Source organism: Mustelus asterias, chromosome 18 (assembly GCF_964213995.1).
Source record: "Mustelus asterias chromosome 18, sMusAst1.hap1.1, whole genome shotgun sequence".
NCBI classification, from domain to species: Eukaryota; Metazoa; Chordata; class Chondrichthyes; order Carcharhiniformes; family Triakidae; genus Mustelus; species Mustelus asterias.
In genome coordinates, this window is record NC_135818.1 from 18,445,828 (window position 1) to 18,472,021 (window position 26,194).

Genomic DNA, 26,194 nt, shown 5'->3' on the forward strand with positions numbered 1-26,194 from the left:
CCTTTTCTACTTATCTATTATCCTTTTTGGGATGGCAACAACTTGATTGTTGGCTTCCTCCATTCAGTCTCAAGATTTGTTCTGAATGTTCCAGACCTGGAACATGATGCAAGTTGGCATCAGCGCAATTAGAACTGGGCAATAAATGCCAGACTTGCCAGAGGTGCACAAGAGTGATTATTTTTTAAATTGTGAAAATTAATTTAACGAACTTGGTAAGATTTTGATAATTCTACTAATTTTTAGAATCTGGAATACCTATGGATTTTAGTCTTTAACCATAGTTTAAATTAAGTGGTTCAGCTTTGATTTTCTAATAAGAAATAAAATTTTTGATTGTTTTATGATGGGTCTCATTTGATTTTAGCTGAAGTTGTCTTAATGGCCAGTTAAGTTAACTTAAAGCAGTTTGAAGGAAAGTACGGCCTGTACTTAAGATGATATTATGTTTAAACAAACCGTGCATTGCTTTAACTAATCCGTACCAGAGACAGGAAACCTTTATTCTCTGATATTATGATATAAAGTGGTCTTAACTGTTCTTTTTAATAGCTTTAATGTAGGTTTGGGTTAAGATATGTTGATAGAGAACTGGCTTCTCTGTATCTGGAGGGATGTGTGAATCTGTTTAGACTCATAGAATTCTACAGTGCAGAAGAGGCCATTCGGCCCATCAAACCTGCACTGACAACAATCCCATCCAAGCCCTATCCCATTTACCCCACGCAGTTACCCTGCTAATCACCCTGACACTAAGGGACAATTTACCATGGCCAGTCAACCTAACCGCACATCTTTAGAGTGTAGGAGGAAACCGGAGCACCCGGAGCAAACCCACGCAGACATGGGGAGAATGTGCAAACTCCACACAGACAGACAGTCACCCAAGGTTAGAATTGAACCCAGGCGCTGTGAGACAGCAGTGCTAACCACTGTGCTGTTTGTGATGGAATATAAACTTTTGGAGTTTATGCCCCATAAAACAAAGGTTCTTCCAAAGGTGGAGTGACCTGAGATGATTTGTATCCTATAGCTAATAAGTAGAGTGAATTTGGACCACCTCCAAAAAGGAAGGCAGAATGGATGACTGGGGGATAAAAGTTGAGAAATCGTAATCCTCTTGGCACAGTGATACCAGGTCTTCTGGGGTATGACTCCTTTGGAAACAGTTCAGTTTCACTTCAAAGACAAATACTAAGAAGAGGGGCATGGCCTGTGCTGACAACACCAAGAGCTCCTGGGATCTTGAGACATGAGAAAGTTCTACAGTGTCTTCACTGCTTCTTGTTAAGTATATGTAAAATCTTGCTTAATATAGTCTACTTGATCCATAAATATTGGTTATTCATACCTTGTAGGCCAAGCACAACTGAGCACCTTAAGGATAGAAATTAAAAATTAGGATTAAAAGTTTTTTTAATTAGAAGATACCTCAAAATCCTAAACTGTACAGTGTGAGTTGGCACCAGGAAATGGCCATGAAAGCTGCTGGATTGTAGGAACGGCCTAATTAGTTTTCATTAATGTCTTTTAGGGAAAGGAATTGGCATGCCTCCTTCCTGACCTATATGGGGCCCCATTTGACTTGTGAGGCACTCCGTTATAATCGTTACAACTTTCAAAATTAAAGGGAACCCAATTTTCAATCGGCCTCCAATCGTGTTCAATTCTGGAAACCGTACTTTAGATTGGTGTTAAGGTCATTGGAGGATGGAAAGAAGATTTCTTGGACTGGTACTAAAGCATAGGGAGTTCAGGAATGTGGAAAATCTGGATTGGTTCTCCACTAGAGCAGAGAGATTTAAGGATAGATTTAATTGAGTTTTTGAAAATGGGTTCTGATAAGAGTAAATAAAGAGAAAGTGTTTTTACTGACAGGAAGGGAGATAGCCAGGATCTGAGAAGGAGGTTGTTGGGGGAAACAGGACAATGGGGTGGATATAAAGAGATCTTTTTGTACGTGACGAGTTAGGATCTACCCTCTCAGATGACTGGATAGAGAAAGGATTTTAAAACATTGAAAAGTGCTACAAACAACCAAGAAGCAAAAATGACTTCTAAATTAGATAAAAAACAGTACTGACTGGCCAATAGTCACAAGGCACAATTGGAAATAAACAAATTTCTGAAGTAAACAAGAGATAATGAAATTAGTTGTTTTGTTTTTGGATTCCACATTCCCAGCGGGACAATTAAGACAGAGAGCTTGACATTATCAGAACCCCTCGATTAGATTCCAATTTCTAATTCATTCCCACTTATGCATTACCCAAGAGTATCAGTTATGGTTTAGTAGTTCTCTCACCTCTGAGTTATAAGTTCCAGGTTCCACTGACTTGAGCACAAGGCTTACATTCAAGCGCAGTACTGAGGAAGTCCCATACTGTTTGAGATATACCTGGGCCCCATCTACTTGCTTGGGTGAACAAAAATTATCTCATGATACTATTTTGGAAAAAAAAGGACAACTCGCTCTGGGATCCTGGCCAATATTTATCCCTTAATCAACATACTCTGATGTTGATTGAAGGATAAATATTGATTTTAAGTTGGAGGCTGGGGACTCCAGCTCCCAATGGGCCTCAGGTCTCTTGTGCATGCATTGGCTGGGAAATGGCTGCATGTGTGCAGTTAGTCTTTTTCCATTCTCCAGGCCTGGAACAGGCCTTACGCTCAGATGACTTGGAACTGGAGCATAGTTTCAGAGATGTTCCGGGGGGCGGCAGGAAAAAGGGAGGGAGCCAGGGAGAGGTTCCAGAGGAAAGTCCCAGACAAGGCCAAAGACAGGGATCAGACAGAGGTCCCTGAAATTGAGTTAAACGACAGGAGCAGAGCAACAGTCTCTGAGTTAAAGAGAGAGCTGTGAGGAGTAGACTTGAATCAAAACGAGCTTGAGAGAAGCCCTGAAGATCCAAGATGGTAACCAAAGTCTGGTGACTCTGTGCTGTGGCCCTTTGGAGCAATGGTATTTGGTTTAGCACAGCTGAAGATCTGAAAGTGTCCTTGAATAATGAAGCTTGAGTGCACTCAGACATCCAGGGGAACGGAATTACCAAAGTGAGAGCCATCCTGGAGATGGACCCTTGTTGAAGTCATCCAATAGGAATGATGTTTGGGAAGAATTCAAAGGCGAGTTCTTCAAATGTGGACATTGGAAGCCCTCGTGTGCTTCAGTAAGACCAGTTAGCTAACAGTGTGACAAGCGTCGGAATGGATTGTTAAGAAATTCATGGAATCTACTTTGGTTGCATCTGTCAATTACTTTGGAGTGTGGTGTGTCTGACCACAGTTTGTCTGTCAATTCACATGTACTGCATACTCACCCAAAATATTAGAGTGTAAGATGCATCTGGTAAATTGTTTTATCTATATTAACTTGTATGTGTCTGTTAATATATAGCTGAAGCGAAAGTGAATCACATTCTTGAGTTCATGCTGAAATTTTTTTCAATCCTATCCTCAGGTTGATTTTTTTTTGTTTAAATAAATATTTTACTTTTTGTGTTAAAAGGTCATCAGAAGACTTCTGTGAATTTGTTCGGTAACTTTAATCCATGGTTTCTAAAAATAATTTGGATCTAATTAGCCAGGTTCAACACTGGATTCTGACTTGTCCAGTATTAACATCAGCTGGGGTCATAACACTGTCCAGTATACATTGCTGGTTGTGGGAGTTTGTGAGTGTAAATTCGCTGCTGCATTCTGGCATTGCAATAATGACCATCGATTAGATACCAGTCTGGAACTCACTCTCGGGTACCCATTATTCTATATATAAACCAGCTGAACCCCTCGTTAGATTCCAGTCCACAACTCACTCCCGGGTATCCATTATTCTATATATAAACCATCTGAACCTCTCGATTCGATTCTAGTCTATAACTCACTCCCAGGTATCCATTATTCTATATATATAAACCATCTGAACCCCTCGATTAGATTCCAAGCGTGTAACTCACTCCCGGGTATCCATTATTCTATATATAAACCATGTGAACCCCTCGATTAGATTCCAGTCTGTAACTCACTCCCGGGTACTCATTATTCTATATATAAACCATCTGAACCCCTCGATTAGATTCCAGTCTGTAACTCACTTCCGGGTATCCATTATTCTTCATATATAAACCATCTGAACTCCTCGATTAGATTCCAGTGTGTTCCACATGGCAAGTTGGTTAAGAAGGTTAAGGTTCATGGGATACAAGGAGAAGTGGCTAGATGGGTGGAGAACTGGCTTGGCCATAGGAGACAGAGTGTAGCGGTCGAAGGGTCTTTTTCCGGCTGGAGGTCTGTGACCAGTGGTGTTCCGCAGGGCTCTGTACTGGGAACTCTGCTATTTGTGATATATATAAATGATTTGGAAGAAGGTGTAACTGGTGTTATCAGCAAGTTTGCGGATGACACAAAGATGGCTGGACTTGCGGATAGCGATGAGCATTGTCGGGCAATACAGCAGGATATAGAAAGCCTGGAAAATTGGGTGGAGAGGTGGCAGATGGAATTTAATCCGGATAAATGTGAAGTGATGCATTTTGGAAGAAATAATGTAGGGAGGAGTTATACAATAAATGGCAGAGCCATCAAGAGTATAGAAACACAGAGGGACCTAGGTGTGCAAGTCCACAAATCCTTGAAGGTGGCAACACAGGTGGAGAAGGTGGTGAAGAAGGCATATGGTATGCTTGCCTTTATAGGATGGGGTATTGAGTATAAAAGCTGGAATCTGATGATGCAGCTGTATAGAACGCTGGTTAGGCCACATTTGGACTGCGTCCAGTTCTGGTCGCTGCACTACCAGAAGGACGAGGAGGCGTTAGAGAGAGTGCAGAGAAGGTTTACCAGGATGTTGCCTGGTATGGAGGATCTTAGCTATGAGGAGAGATTGGGTAAACTGGGGTTGTTCTTCCTGGAAAGTCGGAGAATGAGGGGAGATCTAATAGAGGTGTACAAGATTATGAAGGGGATAGATAGGGTGAACGGAGGGAAGCTTTTTCCCAGATCAGAAGTGATGATCACGAGGGGTCACGGGCTGAAGGTGAGAGAGGCAAAGTATAACTCAGATATTAGAGCGATGTTTTTTACACAGAGGGTGGTGGGGGCCTGGAATGCGCTGCCAAGTAGGGTGGTGGAGGCAGACACACTGACATCGTTTAAGACTTACCTGGATAGTCACATGAGTAGCCTGGGAATGGAGGGATACAAACGATTGGTCTAGTTGGACCACGGAGCGGCACAGGCTTGGAGGGCCGAAGGGCCTGTTTCCTGTGCTGTACTATTCTTTGTTCTTTGTAACTCACTCCCAGGTATCCATTATTCTATATATATAAACCATCTGAACCTCTCGATTAGATTCCAGTGCGTAACTCACTCCCAGGTATCCATTATTCTATATATATAAACCATCTGAACCCCTAGATTAGATTCCAGTCTGTAGCTCACTCCCGGGTATCCATTATTCTATATATGTAAACCATCTGAACCCCTTGATTAGATTCCAGTCTGTAACTCAGTCCCGGGTATCCATTATTCTGTATATAAACCATCTGAAACCCTCGATTAGATTCCAGCCTGTCATTGGCACGCTGTAAGTATTGTCAACTCAAATTAGTTAATACCAGTTTTTCCCCGGAGGTTGTTGCATGTGAGTCCAAATACCGGCTGACACTTTAGTACAATATTAAGCTTCATAGAACCGCAGACCTGAAACATTAACCCAGAGAAGGTTAAGAATAGGATTAATGTTGAAAACTAGATGGGGTTTTGAGGAGAAAAAGTGTTTTTAACCAGCAGGAAGGGTGATAGCCAGGAACAGAGAATCATCAAAATAACTTTCGGAACTTTCTATACGCAAGAGGCAAGATTTTCCCAGGAATCAGCAAAGGCTGAAGGCGGGTGGGAATAGCGGCATTGGGCCTGCCAATGGCAATGGTGGTTTTCCCCACCAGATTGTGGAGCACTTAGTAGCAAAAGGTTTTCTGTAACAGGTTCCATTCCGTATTGCTGGCAAAGCGGCCTCTGATTATCCCACCCCGCCATCATCTCAGTGCTGCAATCAATTAGGGGAAGAAGGGATCAGGATATTGAATCTGATGATCAGCCATGGATGGCGGAGCAGGCTGGAAGGCCGAATGGCCTACTCTTGCTTCTAGTTTCCACGTTTCTATCATCAGGGTGCCACATTTAAAGGCCACCCCAGCACACACCAGTCACGCCTTGTGGCTCATCGGGGAGTGATGGCTCCCAATAAATCCAACCCAAGTTTCCGGACACCTCCCTGGTGCCTCCCATCCATTGACTCTGTCCACACCTCCCATTGCCTCGGAAAAGCAGCCAGCATAATCAAGGATCCCACGCACCCCGGACATTCTCTCTTCCATCTTCTTCCGTCAGAAAAAAGATACAAAAGTCTGAGGTCTCGTACCAACCGACTCAAGAACAGCTTCTTCCCTGCTGCCACCAGACTTTTGAATGGACCTACCTTACATTGAGTTGATCTTTCTCTACACTCTAGCTATGACTGTAACACTACATTCTGCACTGTCTCTTTTCCTTCTCTAGGAACACGATGCTTTGTCTGTATAGCGCACAAGAAACAATACTTTTCACTGTATACTAATACATGTGACAATAATAAATCAAATCAAATCTAATCTAATGGAGATGCTGTTGGATGCAGTCTCTGTTGTGATGTCCTCTACCCGCACACAGCAAGAAAACCAGCCAGCAAGGTCACAAGCCCAGCATGTGAGACAGTGGCAGCCAGTGCCGGATTTAGACTTGGTGAGGCCCTAAGCTATATAAAGCTTGGAGGCCCCTTGTTAAAAAGTTACACCAAAAGGTCTCACAAAGGTGCGTACCAAAACAGGACCTTAGGTCCCCACAAAAAAATTGAAAACATAATTATGCCTTTTAATTATTTAATAGCAAGGTATTTAAAGTGAAAAATACAAATTATTTTCAAATGAGTGCATTTACTGATTACATATTTATCATTTGGCTGGCTTGATCTCTCTCATAGATTTTGGTAATTTTGGTAATTTTTTGAGTTGCTCTTCAAGCTGGTGCTTTCTTTTTCTTTTCTGGTATCCGCTCTTAAATGTTCTCTTCATTGTAAACCTTCTGAAATTTTGTGAGGCCCCTGCGGATTGTGAGGCCCTAAACTGCAGCTTGTTTAGCTTATGCCTAAATCCGGCACTGGTGGCAGCGGTCATAAGTGCCGACACCCTGCAGAAGAGGACAACCATCCAGTGGCGCAAGAGGATGAATTATTTCTTCCATTCTGCCATGGTTAATCACTCTTCTCTCAATTCATTCATCCACACCCATTACACATCCACAGGAATCTCACACATTATCAGCTCAGGGAACATCACCACTCCCACACTCATCTTCATCTCCCCTATGGGTCATCTCCTCATCATCTCACTGGTCCTACTCACCATCCACAAATGCTTGGCACCTTTACCAAATGCCCTGGCAGGCGTTCTGCTTGCACATTCTCCATCTGTTTTCGTACAGGACAAGCTGGCACACAACAAGAGGAACAGATTCCAGATGGGAGGAGGACTGCCAGAACTCATGGCACTCACCGACTTGGAAGTCAGAGCCATCCAGCTGGCCAGGGAGGAGGTCAACTACTCCTGTGCTGAGGTGAGGTCGGCAGCAATAAATCAAGTGAGGATCCAACACTGCGACATTCAATGGACAACATTACTGTGAGTTTCTCAGGCCCCTGTCATGCACTGATGACCTCTTGTTTCTTTCGCAGACATATCTGGGAAGCAGGGGGTACATCAGCCAGGTCCTTGACTCCATCCCTGACTACAGCACCAAGGAGGGATTCACGGATCCCGATATAGAAAAACCATTACAATGCTCACCCACATCTTCCACCAGCACAGAAACACACACACCGCGGTGGCACTTAGTTTTAGAGCAGCCTCAAGGTCACAGTGTGAGCACATCACATCCTGGGGGTGTCCCAGGGTGCTGGCACATCACAGCGAGGTATTCCAGGGTGGTGGTACATCACAGCGAGGTATCCCAGGGTGGTGGTACATCACAGCGAGGTATCCCAGGGTGCTGGCACATCACAGCGGGGGTATCCCAGGGTGCTGGCACATCACAGCGAGGTATTCCAGGGTGGTGGTACATCACAGCGAGGTATCCCAGGGTGGTGGTGCATCACAGCGAGGTATCCCAGGGTGCTGGCACATCACAGCGGGGGTATCCCAGGGTGCTGGCACATCACAGCGAGGTATTCCAGGGTGGTGGTACATCACAGCGGGGGTGTCCCAGGGTGCTGGTACATCACAGCTGGGGTATCCCAGGGTGCTGGCACATCACAGCGGGGGTGTCCCAGGGTGCTGGTACATCACAGCGGGGGTATCCCAGGGTGGTGGTACATCACAGCTGGGGTATCCCAGGGTGCTGGCACATCACAGTGGGGTATCCCAGGGTGGTGGTACATCACAGCTGGGGTATCCCAGGGTGCTGGCACATCACAGTGGGGTATCCCAGGGTGCTGGCACATCACAGTGGGGTATCCCAGGGTGGTGGTACATCACAGTGGGGTATCCCAGGGTGCTGGCACATCACAGCGAGGTATCCCAGGGTGCTGGCACATCACGGCGGGGTATCCCAGGGTGCTGGCACTCAGAGGATTGCTGGACGCCAGGAATCTGCTGAGTCCTAATCAGATGACGAGCCTCTGGTGAGGAGCTCCAAAGGCCAACTTGGGAAAATGAAGAAGGGATGTCTGCTACACTCCCCGGTTTGAAAGGCTGCATGGAGGAGTCCAAATGTCTTATGTCTGAGGTGATTGTGCTGACACTGCAACACAACGTGTTCAACACAGCCAGGGTGGCAGCCGCTGTGGAGACATTTGTACTGCACTGCTACAGGGCATGCACTCATAGTGCAGCGAGGCTTCCTGAACTCACTCCAACTGCTCCTCTATGCCAAGGAGGAAGTCAAATGCCCTCGGGCACCCATAGGGAGGAGGATCAGCTGGTGCACACCCCAACGGCCATGCACCCCTGTTTGTCTGGCCCATTGAAAACCCCTTTTCCTGTGACTGCTTCAGCTCCAAATCCACAGGCCAAGGAAGTGGCAGTGCCACCAAACACGATCCCGAAAGCAGGCTGGGCCCTCCAGACCTCGATCCTCCAGAGGACACCCACAGGTCACCATAGACAGCAGGCTGCCTCTACCTCTGCTGTGGATGTTGGGGATGCAGCAAGATGTAGCAGCAGTGTTAGAAAGGTTAAGAGGTTCTAGTTGCCCAGTGTGGGCATGGGTGTTAAGCTCTCATACGTAACATTCACCTCTGTGAATAAACTCTCAGTAATTGCGCCTTTTCTAGGGCTCCTTGTTCTGAGGAGTCGTCTTCCTGTAGTCCCAAACTGAAACTGGATTCCTGCACCAGAAAAGAGCAGAGACTCAGTACGGGGCTTCCTCCATGTGCTCCCTGCAAGGTTTCCAGCACATTGGTGGCAATCCTTCAAGATGACTGCAGAACATCACTCATGCCTGTATTTCCTATGGAATGAAGATATCTCCCACAATGTACGGGATGAACATCACTCTCTGCACCTTTTGAGGTACATCTGCCTCTCCCCCCCTCCTCCCCGCACTTTCCCATCTGCCGCAGCCTTCAGTGATTTACCTCAAGGGTACAGCTGATAATGGATGCTAAAAGATCTGGAGAGGTTAAATCTTGCCATCCCCAGGATTTGATCTTGGTCACTGAGAGCAAGTGAGCTGCCATCAGCCAGGCAGGAGTCAGACGTTCACAGAAGCTCAGTGAGGATCTATGCATTGTTCTCACCGCAAGTCATCATCATCCTCCTGGGACGTAGGGGCTAGGGATGGTGGGCAGCAGGAGCAGCATTATAGCACAGTGGTTAGTACTGCTGCTTCATAGCTCCAGGATCCCGGGTCCGATTCCCGGCTCGGGTCACTGTCTGTGTGGAGTTTGTACATTCTCCTCGTGTCTGTGTGGGTTTCCTCCGGGTGCTCCGGTTTCCTCCCACAGTCAAAAAGATGTGCGGGTTAGGTTGATTGGCCAGGTTAAAAATTGCCCCTTAGAGTCCTGATGCGTAGGTTAGTGGGATTAGCAGGTAAATATGTAGGGGTAGGGCCTGGGTGGGATTGTGGTCGTTGCAGACTCGATGGGCCGAATGGCCTCCTTCTGCACTGTAGGGTTTCTATTCTTCTTCTTCTATTCCAGTTTATGGGCTCGATAATGAGATGCAAATGTATAATAATGAGGTTACCAGCTTTGAATGGCAGGAAACACGGCCCATCATTGACGGGGGGAGGGGGCGATCACAGCAAGCTATCACGCTGACATAAAATACGACTTTGACCATCTCGCGATTTTTTCCCCTCCTATTAGTGTCGGGCAGGTTCGGTGGTGGGTGAGGAAAATCGCAGCCAACAATCATTTTCATCAGGGTGGCACGGTGGCACAGTGGTTAGCACTGCAGCCTCACAGCGCCAGGGACCCGGGTTCGATTCCCGACTTGGGTCACTCTCTGTGCGGAGTTTGCACATTCTCCCCGTGTCTGCGTGGGTTTCCTCCAGGTGCTCCGGTTTCCTCCCACAGTCCAAAGGTGTGCGGGTTAGGTTGATTGGCCATGCTAAATTGTCCCTTAGTGTCCTGGGATGCATAGGTTAGGGGGAATAGCGAGGTAGATATGTGGGGTTACAGGGATAGGGCCTGGGTGGGATTATTGTCGGTGCAGAGTCGATGGGCTGAATGGCCTCCTTCTACACTATAGGGATTCTATGAAATTCTATGAATTTATCATAGAACATTAATCATAGAATCATACTGTGCAGATGGAGGCCATTCAGCCTACACCGACAACAATCCCACCCAGTTTCTATCCCCGTAACCCCACGTATTTACCTTGCTAATCCCCCTGACATTAAGGGGCAATTTAGCATGGCCAATCCACCTAACCCGCACATCTTTGGAGTGTGGGAGGAAACCGGAGCACCCAGAGGAAATCCGCACAGGTGAATGTGCAAACCATACAGACAGTCACTCAAGGCTGGAATTGAACCTGGATCCCTGGTTTAAGATGACAAAATATAGAGAAGGGATTTTAAACCATTATAACGCACTGTAAATAACCAGAAAGTCAAAATGGCTGGTAAATTAGATAATGGAACTGCACTGACCCATCAAAAGTCACAATGCACCCATAGTCTGTTGTTCAAATGGAAGTAAACACATTTCCGTAGTAAAAAACAAGAGATGATGGAATGAGTTGTTTTACTCAGTGGGAGGATTTGTACACAGAGAGCTCACATCCAGCTTGTCACCATCCGAACCTATCGATTAGATTCCAACCTGTAACCCATTCCCAGGTATTCGTTATCCTCGAGTATCAGCCGTGGTTCAGTTGGTAGAACCCTCAGCCCTGAGTTATAACGTTCTGAGTTCAAGTCGCATTGATATGAACACAGGCCTCATGTTCAGGTGCAGCACTGAGGGAGTACCGCACGGTTGGAGATGTTAAACCCATCCATCTGCTTGCTTGGGTGGATGTAAATGATCCCTTGGCATGATTTTGAAAAAGAGCAGGGTAGTTCTCCCCAGTATCCTGGCTAATATTTACCTCTCAATCAACATCAGGTTACCTGATTAATATTACATTGCTGCTTGTGGGGCTTCACTGAGTGCTTTTTGACATTGCAACAATGACGTCACTTCAAAAGTACTTCATTGGATGCAAAGGGCACTGAGATGGCGGTTGAAAAAGGCACAACCATGAAAAAAAGCCTTTCTTTCATTTTCTTTATCCTCTTTCCGAATAAAGCAAACATCAGCAAATTGACCAAATCATGAGAAGGGGTGACAGTCTCTGGAGAGGGGTGGGGGGCACTGTAACAAAAACAAATTGTCAAAATAAAAAGTAACTAATTAAATGGTTCCTGGGGGTGATGATGCCCCTCCCCCCCACCCCCCGCGGAGCCCACTGATCACGGAAGGCCTGAAATGTGATGGTGGGCAACACATTCTTCCTCTCTGAGACCACCAGGCTGCAAATGTAGCCATGGTAGAGGGTGGTCATGTTGGAGGACACCCATGACCACTCGCTGGCTGAGCCTGTTAATGGACAGCTTAGCCAGGGCCATGTCGAGGCTCTCCTCCCTACTCGCCCCGCCCCCCCCCCCCCCCCCTCCCCCCTCCACACTGGGTGCTCGAAGATTAGGAGCGTGGGGCTGGAATGCAACCAGAATTAGAGGTGCAGCTCCTTCAAACAACTAAAAAGGGGCTGCAACCTCAGGCAATCTACATAAACATAGAACATACATTCCTCTTGGCTGCAGAGCCGACATGTGGCCTGGGAAGCTGCGAACCGCCTTAACCTACGGTTGCATGGCACTGCCATGTGTAACGGTGTCGAAGATTAGACCCCAATAGATAAAGAGAGGACTCCCACATAGAAAGCCTTCCAGTGGGAACCACCTCCACTACCAGAAGGCAAGGCATGTCCCGATGGTAGAGGAAGACAAGAAGGTGGACAGTACGCAGGAAACCGCTTTGAGCCAAACGAAAAGGCGCAGAGAAGACTTCCGCAAGATGGCTCCAATTGTTGGCTTGCGGCTGCTGAGGAAGATGTGAGGGTGCAGGACCCATGCGCACTTCTGTCTCAATGGGGGTCAGTTTGATCTGTGGGTGACATCAGATCCAAGCACCAGATTTCAGGCAATGGATGGCTTTGGCCGCAAGCCGGACATTACAGAACACATGCCTAGCAAGTTCTTGCAGTCGTTTACTTTATATGCGAACCATTTGAACCCCTCGATTAGATTCCAGTCTGTAACTCACTCCCGGGTATCCATTATTCTATGTATAAACCATCTGAACCCCTCGATTAGATTCCAGTCTGTAACTCACTCCCGGGTATCCATTATTCTATCTATAAACCATTTGAACCCCTCGATTAGATTCCAGTCTGTAACTCACTCCCGGGTATCCATTATTCTATCTATAAACCATTTGAACCCCTCGATTAGATTCCAGTCTGTAACTCACTCCCGGGTATCCATTATTCTATATATAAACCATCTGAACCCCTCCATTACATTCCAGTCTGTAACTCACTCCCGGGTATCCATTATTCTATATATAAACCATCTGAACCCCTCGATTAGATTCCAGTCTGCAACTCACTCCCGGGTATCCATTATTCTATATATAAACCATCAGAACCCCTCGATTAGATTCCAGTCTGTAACTCACTCCCGGGTATCCATTATTCTATATATGAATGATCTGAATCCCTCAATTAGATTCCAGCCTGTAACTCACTCCCGGGTATCCATTATTCTATATATGAATGATCTGAATCCCTCAATTAGATTCCAGCCTGTAACTCACTCCCGGGTATCCATTATTCTATATATAAATCAGCTGAACCCCTCGATTAGAGTCCAGCCTTTGATTGCCACATTGTCAGAAGATATGTGTCAGCTCAAATTAGTTAATGCCATTCTTGCCTTTGCCAAGTGTTCCTAATCATGACTAAGATTTCACTTTTATATTAAGCTGTAAAAAGCTACAGACCAGAAATGTTAACTCTATTTTCTCCCCACAGATGCTGCCTGACCGCTAAGTATTTTTGGAATTTCCTGTTTTTATTCTAGATTTCTAGGATTTGCAGTGTTTTGCTTTTGCACCAGTGTGGCATGTGTTGTAAACTTGTTTGGCGTCTCATTAAGAGGTCTGGTGGTTTGTTCGTTTCTAGCATGTGTTGGTCCTTCAATATGCCTTTGTTTTCTTGGTGAAGCTTAATTGCTTCATCTTGAGTTTGTTTATAACACAACAATTTCCTTGACTGTATTCTATTGTCTTCATTTCTTCATGCTGCTGAAGAGTTCAGTACTTCTTTTACATTTGATCTTGAAGGACAATCAGCCGTTCTTTCAACTGTTTAATTTTCTTGTTGACCACACGGCAACTCACGCTGCACTTCAGTGCCTTATTTTGCTGCTACTAATAGTTCCAATGTGGCTTTGGCTATAATAATATTCAACATCTTACTTAGCCCCTCATGTTTTCTCCAGGGTCACATGTTGACTCTTTCAGGGCAGTGACATCTTTGAGTATTTTTTCTGCTTGCTGTTGTGTCTGGCTATACTTCTGGTGAGTAGTAGTTCTTCCAACTCAGCTTTGATATGAACATTTTCCTGTGGAAGGGCTTCATTTTCTTTTTGATGGTTTTGTTGCTTTTGTATTACCTCACATAGCTTTCCTTCATTCACAGCCAGCTGCTCACTCTGCACTGTCATCTGCTGTTGTTGTTTGGACAATGTGTTAGTAATTTCTAAAAGCTCTATTTTTAAGCCTTTCAGACTCTTCTTTCCTCTGCACTAAACTCTTTGACTCACACATTCCATTGCATTGACATGGTCTGTGACCATCTTGTGGTTGGCTCAGATATTGTTCCCCCACTGTCTGGAGTCTCCTATCTCCCTCACTCTGGGTTCTCCTGCCTCTTTTTTTCTGGCGGCTCCTATCACCCTCACATTGGGTTCACCTGTCTCCCTCATTCTGATGACTCCTGTCTTCCTCACTCTGGGATTTCAAGGTCCATTCTTCATTGCCACCATGCAGTAAGGTTGTTTGCTGCCTCACTAAAGTCTGGAGGCTTGTATGGTTGAACATAACTATATACACCTCCAAAGTGAAGCCTGCTTGGGTGCAATATCCCTATTGGTTTTAGCTGGACCAATGATAGGCAACCTTGTCAAGCGAGTGGGCCACATGAGTGGCCGTCCTTCATCTCAATGGTCCACCAGATTGAAATCAGGCTTGTTCACTGATGAATAACGTTGGATACATATAATATGTAAAGGCGGAATGGTGGCACAGTAGTTAGCACTGCTGCCTCACAGCACCAGGGACCCAGGTTCAATTCCAGACTTGGACCACTATCTGTGTGGAGTTTGCATGTTCTCCTTGTGGCTGCATGGATTTCCTCTGGGTGCTCTGGTTTCCTCACACAGTCCAAAGATGTGCGGGTTAGGTGGATTGGACATGGTAAATTGCCCCTTAGTGTCCGGGGGCCTAACAGGTTAAATACATGGGGTTACGGGGATTGGGTGGAATTGTTTTCGGTGCAGACTCAATGGGCCAAATGGCCTCCTTCTGCACTGTAGCGATTCTATGATCCTATGAATATATGCCAAATATTTCATAACGAGTTCACAGAAAATGCTTAATCACTCATATATTAATAAAATTATCAACTTCAAATTGTATAAACAAAAGAAGTATTTATATTTTGATTGGACGCAGAGGGAGCACACGGCCCTCACTGTTAATATTGTGTGCAATCAGCACACAGGTTACTTCACTTGACCTTTCTTTAGATTTGTATCACTTTAATCATACCAGCAGGCAAAGAACAACGTGTCAGAAAGCAGCGGAATCTGGAAACACTGCACATGGGCAATAGTCAACTTGATATCACTGTTACTGGACGCCTGGAGATATCCTGATTCGAACTGTCTAGTGCGTGCACTCAGAACCCTGATGGGACACAGCTTGCCTACCACTGTGCCAGACCCTCTACCCGCTGTCTATTATCATGTGACTTGCTACATCAACATGTGGGTGGTATTACTTTCCCTAGTCCCACACTAACCCTTGCTCTCCCAGACACGCTTACAACTACAGCATGAAGCTTTGATTCCAAGAAGCTGCCAAACTCCATGGTAGTGGAAGTCACCGGCCTCCGCCATTACCTCAAGACCGTCATAGTGGCACAAATCCGAAGGATCCAGAAAGATGACCAGAAAGATGACCACCGCTATTTCAAGACCAGCAGCAAGTGACACCACCAACCATTGACCTTGAAGGAAACTTGGGATCCAGTGATCTCAGAGGCCTGGATTTCCCCTTTCCCAAAGTCAATTAGAATCTGGTTATCTCCAGGTGTCCAGTAATAGTGATATTATCACTGGATAAATAGCCAGTCAATCACATTGTAGAATGTTCACAGACAGCAAACCTGGAAGTAAAATGCACCGATTATCCTTCACTTTTATCAATGAATGATTAGAACATATAGCCAGGATTAAGGTAGAAGCTAAAGTAACATAACCAAATCTTCAAAAATATACCGAAAAAATATGACTTCATCATCATGGAAGAATCTGTCATGATGCAAATATAAAATTAGATTTGTAGGATCAGAGAGGTTTTTCAGCAGTATTTATGACCTTTGTACGTCGTTACAATCTCAGTTACACCTCATTCAACAAGGTGTAAAGTTTGTTTAGCAGTTTCTGGAGTAAAACAAATAGCGTAAAAGGACAAATTCTTGCTAAATCAGTAATTTCTACTTAATTGCAATCTGGGGAGATCTTCAACAATGCACTGACAGCAACTTTTGTATTTCTGCATTTAACTGCATATGTGAACTCCAGATTTGGAGAAGCAATGGCGACAATGCTGACAGTTTCAACACCGTGGTTACATAAATTCCAAACCCATGTTCCCATTGCCTTAACATACGCCGACTGTTAAACACTGCGCTATATAGAAGCAAAATAACGGGCAATACTCATTACCCAGTGCTCGAAATACAATCAAAATATTACATAGTACAAATTTGGTTCTGCTTTACAATGAAGTGTAATCGAAGTCATGGAACATTGAGCTCCCCTCAGGATAACTTCTCAATACGTACAATATAATAAATCATTGAGAATGAGAATGCTGGTCTGTAGGGCAAAACCAATTGAAATGATAGACACATGAAGCACATGAGAGGCTGCATGTGGCTATCAGGAAGGTGATGAGACCTTTGTGATAAAATAACAGCATGAGCCTATTTATTGTTTAAATGAACATGTACCAGTTTTGTAGGGTTTGCGTTATTGGTTTCCTCCCTTTCTACTCATTCATTACTCCTTTATGGAATAGCAACAGCTGGATTGCTTTCTTTCTTCATTCAAAAGGTCTCATAAGAGCTGTTCTGAATCATCCAGAACTGGATGATAGAAGTAGAAACATGGGCATGTTAGCATCAGGGCAATGAGGGATGGCCGATGAATGTTGGGCTTGGCAGCTATACCCACATCCCATGAAACAAATAATTTAAAAAGTACTTTGGCACATTGGAGAGAAGGTGAAATTGAAGGGAGACGGCAATCGATAACACTTTGAACCTTCCCAATGGTTTAATCATACCCGCACGCTTTGCAAATCACTTCACAGAGGTATTTGAACATGCTTAGGTCTCCTCTGAATGGTTGGCGTAGTCGCAAGAGCCCCGGACTTTGGGTGGGATTTTATGGTCTTGCGAGACCGGAAATTTCCGCCCGAGGTCAACGGACATTTCTGATGTCTGCCCCTCGCCCACTCTGATGTGGCAGGCGAGGTGGTAGATTTCCGGTGCATACCTCTCGGTGGCGCCCAACAAAAGTTTTGCGAACCCAGATCGATCAATATGTCATTTCAGCTAATCGCGGAAATTGTTCTTTTTCCTATTTTGCTGGCAGGGATGGTTGATAATCTTGACAGAAGTGGAAGTTTGTGTGAGCAGAGGTTGACTCAATCTGATTTCACTGTATGTTCTGATTTTCCTCTTTCTGCTCCAAAGGATTATTTTTCCTCAAAGACCTTAAATAATTTTCCGGTGCTTAATTGAAGACCGGAGTCTATTTTGTGTCGATCACAATGAGCAAGACATTCCACATGCCAATAACTTGGTGTCAGAATCTTTCTTCTTAGGCTTTGAGTGAAGGCAGCAGCCACGGCTCAATTCACTTGCTCTGAAGTTAAAGCAGTAGTGAGTTCAGATTGCATTTTCTCGGGTGTCACAGGGACAGATGCCAGCTGAGGAAAAAGCATCGAGTGAATGTTCAGACATCTACCAGAAGAAAACCATCTGCACTGGGCCAACCCAAGCAAAAACCCCTGGGCCAGAATTCTGCAACCTCACTCGTGGCTGGAATTCTCCAGTACTCCTGCTGAGAATGGAGATTTGGCTGAATGCCAAATTCTCCGTGCACACTGACAATGGCATGAGACCAGAGAATTCCGGCCTTGGTAATTTTGATAATGGTAAATCTTTACTGGGGTTTGGTGTCTGTAAAGGTGTTGCTGGCATAAGAAGAATAATCTGAGTTCTGAATCATTTTCTGGCGTTTGTGTTGCAATCTTTCCAACCTTTTGGTCTAGCGTTACACGCACGGCACGCATGCATACATGCACGCACACATGCATGCACACACACACACATGCACACACGCATGGCACACACGCAGAAAAAGAGGAATGGCCACCAGTGACATTATGCCATGATCTGATTAAGGAGGAAAGAGAAGGGTAAAGAGAATTAAGATCTTCTTTTAAAATGAGAAGACCACAAAACGCAGGCTAGCATCCCACAACTCAAGAACAGGCCCCTGCCCTGAGTTTGTTGGCAAGTTTGTTCCCGTATTTGAGTAAGTGGTTTTGAATTTCATAGCAGGTCCTCTCTACACCAGACTGTGACAAAAGGATATCTGAGACTCAATATGAGAGTCTCCCTGAATCTCTGTGGTGTCCACACATTCTGCCCCTTGCCTTAGGCATTATTCGCTAGAAACAATCAAATGGGAGCATTTCAAAAGGAGCAATGGTCATCGCCTGTGAAGGACAATTGTTGGTTTTTAATCACAGGACACAGTCACTTTAAGTCTATTTTGCCTCTCTAATGGTTCCCTCTAAATCTGTTGACATACTGAAAGGCAACATGATTCTTAATTCTTTGATTTAATTATGGGTAGACCGTGTGATCTTGGTTGAGATGAGCACATGGGCCCTGCTAACAGTTGGTCACTGTTCCCATAACTTTGATGCAAACACAAAATTACATGCCCATGCATTGCATACTTACACTGAGTTTCAACTGAATGACAGAGGGTAATTATCTGCACGTGTACTCAATTTTATGTCTATGACCTTTGGTCAAAACGGCCTAATTCAAATAGTCAAATGATGCCAATTAGATTCTATAACATCCAGTAAAACAGCACGGATCAGATTAAGTCATTAAAAGAGCAGCGTCCATCTGCAGTTTCTAGACTGTACTTAATCCCCCTTACACTTGTCTCAGTCAGTCTCACAGTGCTCACTGGTCAGTCCTAAGCCCCTTGGGTAGTTCCTATAATAAACAAATATTTATTTCTGAACATAACATGTTCATTCATGGTACAGAGGACAAGAGAGTTCAGTTTTCTCTTGAAAAAGACTGTTTCTAATGTGGAAATATTTCTGTTGCAACAGTTAGCTGTCGTGATATCATGGACAGGGATCAGGTTTTACGAGATGTCAACAGAAGCAAAAGCGAGATGCAAGAGGGAGTCCAATGCTGAACTAGAGAGTGTGGGGAATGAGCAAGAGACAGCAAGTAAGAGAGTTAACAGAATGTATGATAAAAACTAACCTGTCACCCATCATGCACTGTGAGAATCACCCTTACTTACAAATCATGCAACTTTCCTCCATCTTGAGCGAGAATGAAGACCATTCTCAGTAACCAGATTGTTGACATTCCTGACAGTGTTGATGTGACTTTGAAAGGCCGCACTGTCATTGTAAAGGGGCCTCGAGGAACATTGCGCAGGGAATTTAACCACATTAACCTGGAACTCAGCCTTCTTGGCACCAAGAAAAAGAAGCTTCGAGTTGACAAATGGTGGGGTAACAGAAAGGAGTTGGCCACGGTGCGGACAATCTGTAGTCACGTGCAGAACATGATCAAGGGTGTCACCATAGGTTTCCGTTACAAGATGAGATCAGTGTATGCTCATTTCCCCATTAACGTGGTTGTTCAGGAAACAGGATCTCTGGTAGAAATCCGTAACTTCCTGGGAGAAAAGTATATTCGTAGAGTTCGAATGAAGCCAGGTGTTTCATGTATAGTTTCCCAGGCCCAGAAAGATGAGCTTGTCCTTGAAGGAAACGACATTGAACTCGTGTCAAACTCTGCTGCCCTGATTCAACAGGCAACAACAGTCAAAAACAAGGATATCCGAAAATTCTTGGATGGTATTTACGTCTCTGAGAAGGGTGCAGTTGTTGACACCTCAGCATAGACATAATGGATTAAAGCTGCTCTCATTCAACAAGCAACAACAGTGAAAAAGAAGGATATTCGTAAATTCCTGGATGGCATCTATGTGAGCGAAAAGACCACTGTGATTCCACAGTTCTCTGAATAGCTGCTCTCAGATAGAAACCATTAATAAATTTTATGGACTGAAAAAAAAAGAATCATCCTCACTTACCCATCATGCACTGTAAGGGTCATCCATGATTACCCATCATGCACAGTAACAATCATCCTCACTTACCCATCATGCACTGTAAGAATCATCCTCACTTACCCATCATGCACTGTAAGGATCATCCATGATTACCCATCAGGCACAGTAACAATCATCCTCACTTACCCATCATGCACTGTAAGGATCATCGATGCTTACCCATCATGCACTGTAACAATCATCCTCACTCACCCATCATGCACTGTAAGAATCATCCTCACTTACCCATCATGCACTGTAAGGATCATCCATGATTACCCATCATGCACAGTAACAATCATCCTCACTTACCCATCATGCACTGTAAGGATCATCCATGCTTACCCATCATGCACAGTAACAATCATCCTCACTTACCCATCATGCACTGTAAGAATCATCCTCACTTACCCACCATGCACAGTATATGAACATAGGAACAAGGGTCAGCCATTTTACCAACCAAGCCTGTTCTGCTATGCAATGAGATCTTGGCTGAGTGGCCTAACTTCATAAACCCGCCTTTGCTTCACACTCCTTCATACCTAAAAATCTATTTAAAATTAACAACTGATCAAACGCTTGCCGTTTGCAATAGAGAGAGAAAGTTTTACAAACTTGTGCACGGAGAAGTATTTTCTAATTTCTCTCCTGAAAGGTACCCTGCCAATTAGACTGCCTATCCATTAACCTCACTCTCTCCCTCTTCTGCAACTCAGCCAGTTTCCTATCCACTTTTGTCCTCAATACTTTGCCTTCAATTCCATAACTGGTCATCCCCACTTACCCGTCTTTTTTGTTTATTCACCCATGGGATATGGAGGTCACTAGCAAGGCCAATATTTCTTAGAATGGTTACAGCACAGAGGAAGGTCATTTAGCCTGTCACGCCTGTGCTGGGTCTTTCTAAGGATAAGTCAGCTAATTCCACTCCCTTGTCTTTTCCACATAGCCCTGCAAAAAATGTTTTCTTCAGATAATTATCCAATTTCCTTTTGAAAGCCTCAATTGAATCTTCCACCACCACACTCTCAGGCAGTGCATTCCAGATCCTAACTATTCACTGCGTAAAAAAGCTTTTCCTCATGTTGTTGTTGGTTCTTTTGCCATTCACCTCATATTGCTGTCCTCTGATTATTGAACCTTCTTGCCCTTAAGAAGGTGGTGGTGAGGCACCTTCTTGAACTACTGCACAGTGCCAATCCCAACTTTGTTACCCATCATTGTAAGTATGAATCATCCCTGGTTATGTATGATAGATGGCATGAATTGTCACTCGCCACCGTGTATGCATTATATCAATCGCCCCAATGACCCAAACGCCCCATGCTAATTATAAACTTCTCGTTAACCTCCACAAGCAACCCCTCCAGGCCGCAAACATTCTTTACTAAGCTGTACAAGTGGAAGTATGATGAAGCAGTATGAGCGAAAGGTTTTAATTTCCTGGGTAACCTTTCGTTGATGTGGAGATGCCGACGTTCGTTGCCAGTGTCACAGTTTCAGCTTTTACTGCATGGGATACATTTCCTTCTTTATCGCCACCTCTACTGGGTTGAAATCATATTGTGCAGCATTAACAAATGAACAAATTAATACCTACATTAAGCAGCAAGGGGAACTTCCCATGGCTTCACAGCACTATGCAAAGCCCCATGATGCCACTACGTTCATGAGCCACACTATGGTTCTATGGTTCTATGGTTCTCCAATGAAAATCTGATGCCCTGATGAGAGACTTCTGTCACATTGGCCTGACATGGAAGTGGGAAGCAATGCACGAGGCCTCAGATCCATTTCTTCGCCGGGATGCATCCACATTGGGCTGAGAGGCCACTGCAAATTTGGTGAACCTTTATGAAGTCCACTGTGGCACAGTGGTTAGCACTGATGCCTCACAGCGCCAGGGACCCAGGTTCGATTCCCGGCTTGGGTCACTATCTGTGTGGAGTCTGCATGTTCTCCCTGTGTCTGCGCGTGTTTCCTCTGGGTGCTCCGGTTTCCTCCCACAGTATGAAAGACGTGCTGGTTAGGTGCTTTGGCCATGCTAAATCCTCCCTCAGTGTCCCCAAACAGGCACCGGAGTGTGGCGGCTAGGGAATTTTCACAGTAACTTCATTGCAGTGTTAATGTAAGCCAACTTGTGACACTAATAAAAAAAGTCTCCAAAAACATACATACATAAAGAACTCAATGTTGCAGCTTTCAGGGTTTCGTACCAAGAACGTACTAAAGCTTTGATTGTCCATTTGTTATGTTCTCATAGTGTCTACAGCTATTTATGCCGAACATAATCTCCTATTTTGTAGGAAAACATGTGACTGATCATTCTTTTGTGTACTGCATACAAAGTTACTTCATAATACTGCTGTTAGAAGAACAGCAGAAGAGTAGGTCTGGAGAAGAGTAGGTCCAGCCATTTCGAGGAGGGTGGTGAATGCCTTCAGAATTTCATTTATCCACTACATTCAGTTTCCAAGCAGACTATTGACATGTGTTTCATTGCATGGTTCAACTTCAGGCCTACCATTTGAATCATCCAATTTGATTTTGCAACCTTGCAATTTGTTGCCAGTTACAAGTCATGTTGCAGAATTACATTTAAGATAGGATTCTGACTGGGATGCAATCTATTTGCTAGTATTGGAGAAAGTACAGGACGTGCAAGAATGACCTGCCTTCATTGTTTACCAGGGATGCTGTCTCCTTAAGCCAGACTTTCAGCAAAGTTTTGCAACAGGGGCTAAGCCAACAGCTGTTAAAGTGGCTGCTGCCTTGAACCCTTTCTATTACATAGAATTAAATAAAATTTTCAGCATAGAGGCTACACTGCACCATGTGAACTTCATCTCAGCTTACATCACCCTATCTGCACATTAATCTATTCCTTTCTCTCTCATGACCTTATTTGACTTTCTCTGAAATGCAACTATGCTATTTGCCTCAATTACTTCATGTGGTTTCACGTTCTAACCACTCCACAAGTTCCACGTCCTAACCACCCTCTGCATAAAGATGTTTCTCATTTATTCCTAGTTGGATTTATTTATGACCCCCAGGTCCTTCTTGACCTTTTGGCTAAGATCAAGTGTGATCTAGTGATGCTGCACTTGGTCGTGGCCACTGGGTTGCATTTAAGCTTCATTTTCATATGAAGCAATTTTTAAAAGCAGCATCTTGGCCTTTTGGCTAAGATGCAAATGAGATCAAGCCTTGGGGGTGGAGCCATCTGCCTACTCCAATCAGCTTGGCTCATGTAGATCAGGCCCAAGACAGGGTCAAGGGTCGCATACTGTGGTGGACCTCAGTTGTGCCTTTGTCCTATATGGACCACCGTTGTGTGTGTTGTCATACCTGGACACATCCCCTTCCAGTTTGGTTCCTCCCCTCAGCACCTAGTATAAAGGTGGCTGTCTCCTCCCCCTTGTTCAGTCCAGGTCGGTTAATTGTTGGGATCTGCTCCTGATTCTGTTGTGAATAAAAGCCTACACTTATATTGGCATATCGGTAGTCTTTCGCCTTATTGATAGTGCATCAATTTTATTCACAACAGTTACTAGTATGGAGCAGTTTCTAAAACCCGACAAGTTAGCTTTAGACCCTCAAGAGGTTGGAGCCTCTGATAAATTTGATCATTGGTTGGACTGCTTCGAAGCATTCGTCGACACCGCTACGGCCATCGACACCGACGCTGCTAAACTCCACGTGCTCCGCGCCCGGGTAAGCGAAACTGTCTATGGAATCTTCCGGGACGCTGCTACTTACGCGGACGCTATCGAACTCCTAAAAGGGCAGTTCCGAAAGAGCCCTAACGTGGTTTACGCCAGACACCTCCTAACTACCCGCAAACAGCAGCCAGGAGAATCGTGCGCCCAATTTCTGCACGCCCTGCGAGTCCTCGCCCGAGCATGCGACTGTAAGGCTGTTTCAGCAGCTCAGAACACGGAGGATCTGATCCGTGACGCCTACGTTGCGGGCATTGAGTCTACATACATCCAGCAGCGTCTGCTGGAACAAAATGACCTAGACCTCCGGAAAACGGCCACGATGGCTGAAACGTTAGAAGCAGCCTCCCATAATCTCGGGTCTTACCTTGGATCCCGTTCCACCGACGGCTCCACTGCGACGGCTGCTCCCGCAGGGCCCAAATGTTACTTTTGTGGCCTCCCTAAGCACCCTCGGCGTCACTGCCCGGCAAAGGACGCGATTTGCTCCGGATGCGGTAAGCTAGGCCACTTTGTTAAAGTCTGCAGAGCAAAGCCGCTTCTGAAGACTCGTGGAGCCATGTGTGCTCCGAGGGCGCGGCCATCTTTGATGCAGGCGGCGGCTGCGCGCGAATCGCCATCTTGGATGCGGTCACCGGAAGTGCGGGAATCGCCATCTTTGATGCGGTCACCGGAAGTGCGGGAGTCGCCATCTTTGAGACTGGCATCAAGGCAAGCTGAGCAGGAAGCTTCATCCGTGACGTCATCAGACGGCGACGAAGATGGATTCTTCTTTAATTCAACAGTGGCATCGATTTGCCTGGACCAGTCGCAGCCACATCAACTCTCCAAGTCCATAATGGAGATCAAGGTAAATGGTTATGCAGAAAACTGCCTGTTTGACTGTGGGAGCACGGAAAGTTTTATACACCCTCGCACAGTGCGTCAATATGCCCTTCCCGTGCGACCCTGGAGCCAGACCATCTCCATGGCCTCGAATTCTCACTCGGTGGAGGTCCTCGGGTGCTGCTTGGTGACGCTGACGGTACAGGGCACAGTCTACGAGCGTTTTCGGCTCCTCGTGCTGCCGCGACTCTGTGCAGCTGTACTGCTGGGGTTAGATTTCCTCAGCCATCATAGGAGCGTCACCCTGCAGTATGATGGCCCTTATCCCCCGCTCTCCGTCTGCAAGGCGCCGTCACGGCAGCGCCCCTCGCGCACCACCTGCAGTCTCTCGACCCTCAAGATCACCCCCCCCCCCGTTATTTGATAACCTCACCCCGGATTGTAGGCCTATACCCACCAAGAGTAGGCGCTATAGTGCGGATGACCGGGCCTTCATTCGGTCCGAGGTACAACGTTTGCTCCAGGAAGGGATTATCCAGGCCAGCACCAGCCCCTGGAGGGCGCAAGTGGTCGTAGTTAAATCGGGGGAGAAACACCGCATGGTGATTGACTACAGCCAGACCATAAACAGGTATACCCAACTAGATGCATATCCTCTTCCCCGTATCGCGGACATAGTCAACCACATCGCGCACTATAGGGTTTTTTCAACGATCGATTTGAAATCAGCTTACCACCAGCTCCCTATCCGCTCGGAGGATCGCCCATACACTGCCTTTGAGGCGGATGGCCGCCTCTACCAGTTCCTCCGAGTCCCCTTTGGTGTCACCAATGGGGTCTCAGTCTTCCAACGGGCCATGGATCAAATGGTGGACCAGCACGGACTACGGGCCACTTTCCCGTATCTGGATAACGTCACCATCTGCGGCCATGATGCCAACCTACAAAAATTCCTTCGTACGGCTACTCTCCTGAACCTCACATACAATGAGGCGAAGTGTGTTTTCCGGACACGCCGCCTCGCCATCCTTGGGTACGTGATAGAAAATGGTGTCCTTGGCCCCGACCCAGCCCGTATGCGTCCCCTTATGCAGCTTCCCCTCCCTACTACCCTCAAAGCACTGAGGAGATGCCTGGGCTTCTTCTCCTATTATGCCCAGTGGGTTCCCCGTTACGCAGATAAAGCCCGTCCGCTCCTAAAATCGACCTCTTTTCCCCTGGCGGAGGAGGCCTGTCGGGCCTTCGATGACATCAAAGCGGACATCGCGAAGGCCGCGATGCACGCTGTGGACGAATCCATCCCATTCCAAGTGGAAAGT

The 26,194-nt window shown here is 45.6% G+C and overlaps 2 protein-coding genes across 4 annotated transcripts in view; one reads left to right on the plus strand and one right to left on the minus strand.

The window, feature by feature from the left end:
- ltk (leukocyte receptor tyrosine kinase) overlaps positions 1–26,194 on the minus strand; it is a 183,055-nt gene that overhangs the window by 113,064 nt on the left and 43,797 nt on the right. The gene's annotated exons all lie outside the window — the stretch shown is intronic.
- On the plus strand, positions 19,521–20,293 carry LOC144506977 (large ribosomal subunit protein uL6). The gene has a single exon (XM_078233460.1). It carries the CDS (start codon positions 19,537–19,539, stop codon positions 20,113–20,115), a length of 579 nt encoding a protein of 192 aa, XP_078089586.1. The 5' UTR covers positions 19,521–19,536; the 3' UTR covers positions 20,116–20,293.

Excerpts from the sequence above, each read along its gene's own strand:
- LOC144506977 (XM_078233460.1), top strand. The coding sequence starts at position 19,537 with ATGAAGACCATTCTCAGTAACCAGATTGTTGACATTCCTGACAGTGTT.